The 10,000-nt window shown below is 36.4% G+C and overlaps 1 protein-coding gene across 1 annotated transcript in view; it reads left to right on the forward strand.

The window, feature by feature from the left end:
- The window catches only part of LOC121369750, a 121,368-nt gene that overhangs the window by 78,301 nt on the left and 33,067 nt on the right, over window positions 1-10,000 (forward strand). Inside the window, exon 9 of the mRNA XM_041494807.1 lies at window positions 692-816. Coding sequence (XP_041350741.1) covers window positions 692-816 — 125 coding nt within the window. The remainder of the gene's footprint in view (window positions 1-691; window positions 817-10,000) is intronic.

Genomic DNA, 10,000 nt, shown 5'->3' on the forward strand with positions numbered 1-10,000 from the left:
GCCTAAGTTTTCTTTAGCACTAATATTTATATTTAATTACAAGAATTATATAGGATTATAATATTGTCTTCCTTCACTAGATGAATTTTTATTATAAAAATGTTCTCGGAAGCATTTTGGGACATTATGAATAAAATGTCTGTATAAGTTGAAAATGGGTTGAGGTACAGACGAGGGATTTCGACTGCCTTGTATTGATCATATTTCGTACAGCAAATGATGTTCCTCCATTAACTGTTCAACAGTGGGCTTTTAATACATTAGTGCCCGACGACATGCATATCAGATGCTGTGTCCTGTCTGTAAGAGAATGCATATAAACATCCCTTTGAAGCGGGTTTTCTTTGAAGATTATGTGTCAAAATTATTAAATGTTTGACGTATAATAAGCAATGATTATTAATCAATGTGCTACAGAGGATAATATGTGCATCTGTGTGAGGGGAGGGAGGCATGTGTTTGAAGGTATATGCGTTTATCTTGGCATAACGAATGCAGATATGTGTATTAAAATATTTGGTATTACTGTAACTAGTTCTTATGTTTGTTTTTAAATTCAAAAATATCCCCTAAACCCATGTACACATGCGAAGATTGATATAAAGATTGTATTGTATTGCATTGTACTATATTGTAACAATTAACTATCAACGTGAGGGTTGCCTTAAACGAGTGTCTTGTTTGCTTGTAGCACGACCACCACAGTACAACCGAGATCAGAGGCGTTCCACGTTATCGTCACTGGTCTACTGTTCGATACAGGCCATGGACCAGACAGGAGCAGTCATCCCACCTCTCGCCAAAAAGAAACCAAAAGTACATGTACGTATTGTAACGAATGTTAACATAATCTCATGATCATTCATTCTCATTGGTGCTCTAGCAGATTCATAGATTCTGATTTTGATTCTGATTCTTAATATTGACGTCCTCTTACAAGGAGGCGAGACGCTCGATGCGCGGTCGGTGTGGGATCGACCCCCGTCAGTGAGCCCATTGGGCTATTTCTCGTTCCAGCCATTGCACCACGACTGGTATGTCAAAGGCCGTGGTATGTACTACCCTGTCTGTGGGATGGTGCATATAAAAGATCCCTTGCTGCTAATCGAAAAGAGTAGTCCATGAAGTGGCGACAGCGGGTTTTTTCTCTCAATATCTGTGTGGTACTTAACCATATGTCGGACGCCACATAACCGTAAGTACAATGTGTTGAGTGCGTCGTTAAATAAAACATTTCTTTCTTTCTTTTCCTCTTACAACTTTGAATGGTATTTGTGTCACACATTTTATGTATTACTTGAAATCTGGTCGTGTGTAAATTATTTTTGAGAGGATAATTGTAACTAATGATACGTTCCAGGTATACATGATTCCGGTTGCAATGTGTATATACTGCCATTGCGATTTAATTACTGAGCCATGATTATTTGTTCAAGTCTAACATTAGGGTTAGTGTTAGTTTTATAGTTTTGAATATTACCTTCAGCGGAACATATTTTCAGATGAGATGATCACCTACAAATTTGTCCGGCCCGTCATAAGGGCGGACCCAAGAACTATTTAATGGAGGCAATAAACCCACATGGACCAACTCTCTAAAAATGGCACTTCAATGGAAATTGTAAACAAATTGTTCAAAAAAAGGAGCCTTTTAATTTTTAGGGTCGATGGTTCTCCCAGGTCGCGTCCAACAACAAACCTAAAACCTTCGAATCTGATCTGGAAATGAGTGAATGCTTATATTCGTGATGAGTTAAAGAGTCCTGATTTGTCACACATCCTCGCGATTCACAAGGCTCTAAACGGTACTTACAAAAGCTCAGTATTATCCAATCTCTGGTTGCCACCAAACGGTCACATCTCGTTCCAGCCAGTGTACCACGACTAGTATATCAAAATCAGTGGTATGTGCTATTTTGTCTGTGGAATGGTGCATATAAAATATCCCTTGCTGCTAATGGAAACATGTAGCGGGTTTCCTATGGTGACTACGAGTCATAATTACCAAATGTTTGACGTCCAATAGACGATGATTAATTAATCAATGTGCTCAAGTGGTGTCGTTAGACAAAAAGAAACTTTAACGTTAACTTTACAAGGCTCCAAAAGGTACTTACAAAAGCCCATCATCGTCCAATCTCTGGTTGGCACCAAACGGTCACACCAAGACACTGTAGATCATATCGACATTAATGGGGATTTTTCTGTAATTTTTAAGATGTTATCGACTAATAGAGACTTTTTAACGATTGTTATTACATATAAAATAATTTGTTTTGGCATAAAATATTAGTAGCTGTGTATTAAACGTCTTTCTGGTCGTTCTAATATTTGTACTAGGTTAAATTTCATTTTATTGCCTAAAATATTATTTTTTCGTACGTACAAAATTATTTGAAGACAAAATCTAGTTATTAAGAAAGAAATTGTAATTTTCAGTTAGAGGAACGGTACGATGGGTTTTTGTTTTTTTTAGAACCATTTACCTTTCATTTAATCTAAACACTGCTTAGCCAATCACTCAATCCAAACAAGATACATTAACTCGTTAAATTACAGAGTATCCGGTGTTATTCATTAGTTTTGCGCCCGAAAATAAGCATAGACGAGCTGGCGAACAAAACACGTACAAATTCATTTCCGGTGGATCTTGTTAATTTACTAACATAAACAACAACCATGCAACTGTATCATAAGAAATATAATCTTGTCATCTACTAGTAAACATCTACATCTTATTTCGTTACCCTAATAACGAATAACAAAAACATTTTTAATCAACTGTTACATTTGTTATTGCCAAAGATTTGACATTTTGTTATTTTAATAACGGAAATTACGCCATAGGCTGTGTTTGATTGGATGTAAAACCATTGATTAGTGGCGAACCAGAAGGTTCCGGATATGAAGAGTTCTTAATCCCCCTAACAGTCCTGGTTTGAGAGTTGTATAAAACGAAATGCGCCGCGGCCTTATTGCTCATTAGTAGAGATAATGCCCAGTTGTGTGTTTCTTCCGCGTCGTTATCTTGGGTTAATTCCACCCACTACATAATCATCGCTCTTACAGGTGTAAATCAATACAGACATGGCGACAATTTACGAGACCTTTCTTGTTGTTTTTAGAATATTTTTAATATTAAATATTTATAGGTAATAGATTTTAAAGCTGTAGCTTGTTTTGGACTGGGTTTGTTTTGTTGGGGTTTTCTTTTTGCTGTTGTTGCTGTTGTGCTTGTTTGGGACTTCTTCTTTTTTCTTTTTTTTTCTTTTTTTTTGGGGGGTGCTTTGTTTTATTGCTCTCTTTTTTTGTATTTTTAATAATAAATGTGTATTTCAAATAGGTCATTATACTTAAAGTTGCATTTTCTAATATATTTTAATATAAATTATTTAGAGTTGACCATCTTTCTTTCTTTCTTTTAAATTATTTTCGTGTTTATATCCAATTAAGGTTGATGCACGCTGTCCTGGGCACACACCTCGGCTGTCTGCACTGTCTGTCCAGGACAGTGGGTTAGTTGTTAGTTGTTAGCGAGAGATAAGAGGGTATACTGGTCTTAAAACTCGCTCTGGGTGGGAGTCGGTACCGGACTGCGAAGCGTGTACCTACCAGCCTTACGTCTGATGACCTAACCACGACAACACCGAGGCCGGTTGATCATCAACTTTAAAGATGCAGTCTCCAGTGTCCCATTAACTGGTACGCCAAAGGTAGTGGCATGAACTATTATTTGTTTGGAAAAGTGCCTACAAAACACACCTTGCTTCTTTTCGGAAGGTGTTGCCTCTGCAGTGGCAACAGGTTTCATCGCCACTTCACTCCTTCCAATCGTAAAAATAAACCGTATGTTCATCACCAAATAACCGTAGTTTAAAATGTGCTAATGTGTCACAGAACAAACATTTCTTTCTTTTCAGAAGGAATAACACTCTGTTGAAGCAAATGTTATGACTTGATAGCATACACCACCAGATAATTATTTTAAATTGCTTTTCATGTCTCATGCCCTGGAGATGTTTTCGGTCCTGTAAAAAGGCATTCATTATTTATACATGTAACAGGATGTACATGTGCAACAGAAAAAAAAGAAATAAAGAAGAAGAGAACGACGGCCAGTTTTCACGTGGTAATATCAGCCAATCATTGACAGCATGTATTGTGGAGTTCTCTCTTAACTCTCTCTGACAATTGATTTCCTTGCTATAGAGGACGCTCAGAAAATGTCCATCTATTTTAGAGCTGATAAGTATACTGCATTACAAGGAAGAGATATCAGTAACACCGTTTTCTCATTAGGATTAGAACCCACCTGTTGTGCATAGAATCCATTGACTTCGATTCCAGGGATGGGTGGGTTGTTGTTGTTTTGGGGTGGGGTTTTTTTTTTGGGGGGGTGTTTGTTTTTGTTTTGGGGGGGGGGAGGGGGTATTATGGGTTATTGCGAAGGACAGGATGACTAGAAACGCACTGGATTTGCTCAAAATGATCATTTAACGTTGTGCGTTATGTGTAATTTACGACAAATAAGCTGATATAGGCAAAACTATTTTTCACAGCCTAATAATACAATATGTTTTCAGTGAGTGGGCGAAATTGTTAGAGCAGTGAACACTAATGAAGAGGGGAGGCAGATCCGTCGGCAGAGCACTCGCCTGAGGTGCTTGTGTCGTGGGATCGAACCTCATCAGTGCTCTATTCTTTGATTTTATTTTTTCTCCATCCCTAGTGCCCTACATTTGTATATTTGTTATGTGTTGCCTGTCTGTGGGGGAAGTGCATATAAAAGATCCCTTGCTGCTAATGGAAAATGCAATGCGTTTTCCGCTAGAAATAATTAATTTATGTGCTCTAGTGGTGTCATCAAACATGACAAACGTATCATGCGTTTGACACCTCACATCTGTAGTTTAAAACGTGTTGGGGTGCCATTAAACAAATATTCCTTTCCTTTGATATTTAAATTAAGCTAGGGCACCTCTTGTGACCACGGAAGGGATAGATCAAAGGGACAGCCACGACTGATACATCAAAGGACGTGATATGTGCTATCCTGTCTTTGAGATAGGGCATATTAAAACTTTATATGCTTCTAATGGAAAAATGTTGCAGTATCCATCTCTAAGACTATATGTCAAAATTGCCAAATGTTTAACATCCAATATCTGAAGATTTATAAATCAATGTGCTCTTGTGGTATCGCTAAACAAAATAAACATTGACAAAGGGACAGCCGTCTAGTCTCGTCACAAGACAGACGTATGTTACGGACACACTAGATGGCTGCGTTAGTGTAGCTATCTCAACAGACGTCTATTATACTCTAGAGAAAGGACACCTACTTACCTGTACATTAAAGAGCAGAAAGTATAAAAGACACAATCATAATTGGATATATCTAGGACTTACTTAATGGAATAATTCTATGATCTATTATTTCCTTAATGGAATAATTCTACAGAACATAATAATGTTACAGTATAAAGAGATTTGAAAAGCTGTTTCTAAAATATTGTTTTGTACGTCGAAGTATTCATAGTTTACATACGTCATACATCACTTTGGAATTACAATAACCAGGCGCGGATCCATAGGGAGTTGACCCCATTGCTCATGACGAACACATTTTAAATTTTTTATTTCGAAGTGCATTCACAGCTAATGTACAACTTCCATTTAAGTAATTGCATGTAGATCTCTCCTGAAACACAACTGAACACATAGACAATATTATAATATTAATGCTTGTTTTGTTTAACGACACTACTAGAGCACATTGATTTATTAATCATTGGCTACTGAATGTCAAACATTTGGTAATTTTGACTTATAGTCTTAGAGAAGAAACTCGCTACATTTGTTTCTATTAGTGGCAAGGGATATTGTGTATGCACCATCCCACAGACAGAATAGCACATACCACGGCCTTTGATATACCAGTCGTTATGCACTGGCTGGAACGAGAAATGGCCCAATGGGACCACCGACGGGGATCGATCCCAGAACCGACCGCGCATCAAGCGAGCGCTTTACCCCATGGCAAGATTATTGCTCAACCACTAGTCCACAAAGACCGATTTTTAGGTATCGTTGGAATTACTGAATATTATGGACCGAAGTTACGAAGCCTGTTTCTATTATACGCAGGTGTTTGATCATTGTAAATACATGTAGTTGTACGTGAGTAACTCAAAAACAGGCTTTGTAGGCTGTACTATACCAAATTTCATAGGCGACAACGTTAACGTATGTGGTTAAACACACTAAATGGAATATATCAACAAAATGATGACCCATAAATACGAATACCCCAAAGTATTAACTGAAGAAAGTGGAACCTTTCGAGGATCATTTTCGATATAACCGGATGTTTTTACAAACATCCCCAGTTTCTTACAAAATTGTAGTACCTAATTTTAGGCCCCCCCCCCCCCCCCACACACACACACACACAATGCACACACAACATACAGAAAGCTACTTGACACAGTGGTACTATATAAAATACAACTGCATACATTTATTATCCATATGAATTCTAATTGTTTTATATAACAAACACTGTCATATTTATCACCAATGGCACGACTTGTAGTATTAACCGCTTTATCAAAAGTTCGGTGCACCTAGAAATCTGACTCAGCCGGAGGTTATTTGGTTTAGTACTATCTATATTCGCCGATTGAACACTATGTGTCTTTATACACAAGCTACTGTTTTTCTCTTGTTTTCACTTCTATTGTTTTGGTTCTTTCTAGCACGAAGATTGATTATTTGGTCATTATATCCGGAAGAATATCCGGAAGATACAGTTAATACCGCTATGATCTCTGAAAAGGTCAAAACAAATAAATCGAATGTTATTTGCGTCTTAATGGTGTGTCTTGTTACTTTGTCGAGTTTGATACGCTGTCGTTCACTTATTATCGGTAACGTGTCTATAGTTACATCGACTTCGTATATAACTATCGCTCGCCTTATGGGCGGGCGGTATAGCATCATCCCTGGCGGTGGACCCATTGGACTATTTCTCGTTCCAGCCGGTGCACCACGACTGGTATATGAAAGGATGTGGTATGAGCTATCATGTTTGTTATATGTAATATTATATTATTATATTACCTCATGTACCATGTATATGGTCTGAGTGAATAAAGAATTGGATGGTGCATATAAAAGATTCCTTGCTATTAATGAGAAAATGTAGCGTGTTTCCTCTCCAAAACTATATGTCAAAATTACCAAATGTTTGACATCAAATAGCGGACGATTAATAAATCATTAACGTGCAAACTTTCGTATATAACTGCATAAATAATTATTATGGTTCGGGATTTATTTTAAGGGGGGGTGGGGGGGGGGGGTGTCTTTTGTTTTTGTTTAAATTTGTGTGTGTGTTTTGTTTGATTCCCCCCTCCCTTTTTTGTTTTTTGGTCTGTTTTCTTTGGGGGGAAGGGGGGTTGGTGTAAGGCTATACTTAACGTCTTAGTCACCGATTGTATTGTAGGGGGCGAAACGTAGCCCAGTGGTACAGCGCTCGCTCGATGCGCGGTCAGTGTGGGATCGATCCCCGTCGGTGGTGGGCTATTTCTCGCTCCAGCAAGTGCACCACGACTGGTACATCAAAGACAGTGGGATGTGCTATCCTGTCTATGGGATGGCGCATATAAAAGATCCCTTGCTGCTAATCGAAAAGAGTAGCCCATGAAGTGGCGACAGCGGGTTTCCTCTCTCAATATCTGTGTAGTCCTTAACCATACGTCTGACGCCATATAACCGTAAATACAATGTGTTGAGTGCGTCGTTAAATAAATCATTTCTTTCTTTCTTTCGATTGTGTTGTAATTTAACAACAGGTAAGTGACCATATACCATATAGATCTATCTTTGTGCATCGGCTCCACAATATGAAGAATAAACACATGAAGTTGATACTGTCATCTGTTTTCGCGCTTAGGTGCAATTGAGCTGCAATCGTGATGACATGGGTACACATTTCTGTTGCCATGGTAATGCAGATGTTAGTGTGAAATGAATCTCAGTGCTCTTCATGGTTAACAGTAGGGGATCTTTTGTATATAGTTTACCATATGCAGGACACCACTTTCCGTAGGATTTCATATCCAAGTGTTGACAGACAGATCCGGTGTTTCTACCTGATATAACCACAATTAAAGAAGAACAATAATTTAAACAAATTTAAGAATAAAAATAAAATGACTTTAAAAAAAAAAAAAAAAAAAAAAAAAAAATATATATATATATATATATATATATATATATATATATAACAGAACCGAACAAGTTAAAAACAAAACACAAAATTAAAATTAAATTAAATTAAAAGAAAAGGCAATTGTCTACTGCATTTAATATTTAAATAATGGTATTTGTTGCTGATTTTTCAAAATAATTCTGCAAACAATGTGTCGACACGCATATTTGTTAACTATGGACATATTGTAGATTCAAGTCTATTTTAAATGTCAAGGCAAAAGCTTTTAGCAATTTTCTGAATACTTAGCACTTTGAAATACGAGTCGTTACAAACATTGCTACTTAGTGGTGTTTTTCGACATAATTGCTGTCACAATCGGTTTTTTCGTTGCTGTTTTTTTCCCCTGTTAAAGCCAGTAAAGACGCGAAAGTGAAATTAAATAACTGAAGTCTTTAGAAATGTTCATCGTTATGTTGGTAAAAAGAAAAAAAGTTGAAATAAAAAGAATTTACGCATTCATCTTCCACACAACGTTCTAAAAAATCCCCATTTATGTCATTGTTCTTTTTCTATTGTTTTGTTATTGTTATTGTTGTTGTTGTTGTTGTTGTTGTTTGGTGGATTGGGGGGGGGAGTTTGTTTTGTTTTGTTTGGGTTTTTTGGGGGTTTTTATTTTAAATTTGGTTTCTCTTTTTGTTTGTTAGGTTTGTTGCTACACACTGAATACAATGCTATTAATACATTTAAGCCTTTCTAGCAACAAATTCATTTTAAAATAGTTTAAGAAACCGTTTTAATCTTAAAAAACATTTACCAAATATAATTTTGAATTTGAACATTTTCAAAATCGTATCTGCAAAAGATGGACTCGTCAGGAAAGGAAGTTCTGACAATATATATACTCGCTGAAAAAAGCTCAAAATAAAATGGTCTCGAACCAACTCAACTGTAAAGTTTGTAAATGGTGGAAATTTGTGACTTGTGTAGACACACTATAATTGTGCAAATCGATTCATAATGTTTACGAATGACAAATAAATAAGTTAAATATTTAGTTTGTGTAACACATTCACAGGAACATTTTTGGGTTTTTTTTTTCTGAAAGCATAAATTAACAAAACGGTTTTTAGTTCTGCGTATCGGCTGCATACCAACATATAGCACCATTTCTCGTAACCATTTTCATTTGTTTGTTGTTCCTTTTACTTTTTTTCTTTTTTTGTGGAGGTGGAATGTTGTTGTTTTTTTTGTTTTATTTTTTGTTTATTTGTTTTGGGGCTTTTTAAAGTTTTAACTTAGTTTCTTGTATCCATTTATGGTTCAAGCACGCCATCCGGGACACACATCTCAGCTATCTGAGCCATTTGTTCAGGACAATGGGTTAATGGTTTGTGGGAGAGAAGTCGTTGTAGTGACCATGACGACAATTTCTGTTGTATCCATATAGGTTTACGTTTACTTTTGGGGTGGGGTGGGTTGGGTTGTTGTTTTGTTTGGGGGTTTTTTTTTTTGGGGGGGGGGTATTTATTTATTTATTTATTATTTGTTTGTTTGTTTACTTGTTTTCTGAAGTGTTGTTGATTTTTTTAAAATAAAATTTGCTTGCTATTCTGTTGAACTCTCTCAGCCATAATTGTCAGTTATTATTTTATTGATGTTTATGTTTACTGTATTTTTATCTGTCTGTTCAGCATTTGATAAGACCCTCTAAAATTATCGATTTTCTTGGTTTTTATTTCTTTGAAATCTCTTGGCTATAATTGTCGGTTATTCTTTCATTAC

Source organism: Gigantopelta aegis, chromosome 4 (genome assembly GCF_016097555.1).
Source record: "Gigantopelta aegis isolate Gae_Host chromosome 4, Gae_host_genome, whole genome shotgun sequence".
In the NCBI taxonomy this organism is placed as follows: domain Eukaryota; kingdom Metazoa; phylum Mollusca; class Gastropoda; order Neomphalida; family Peltospiridae; genus Gigantopelta; species Gigantopelta aegis.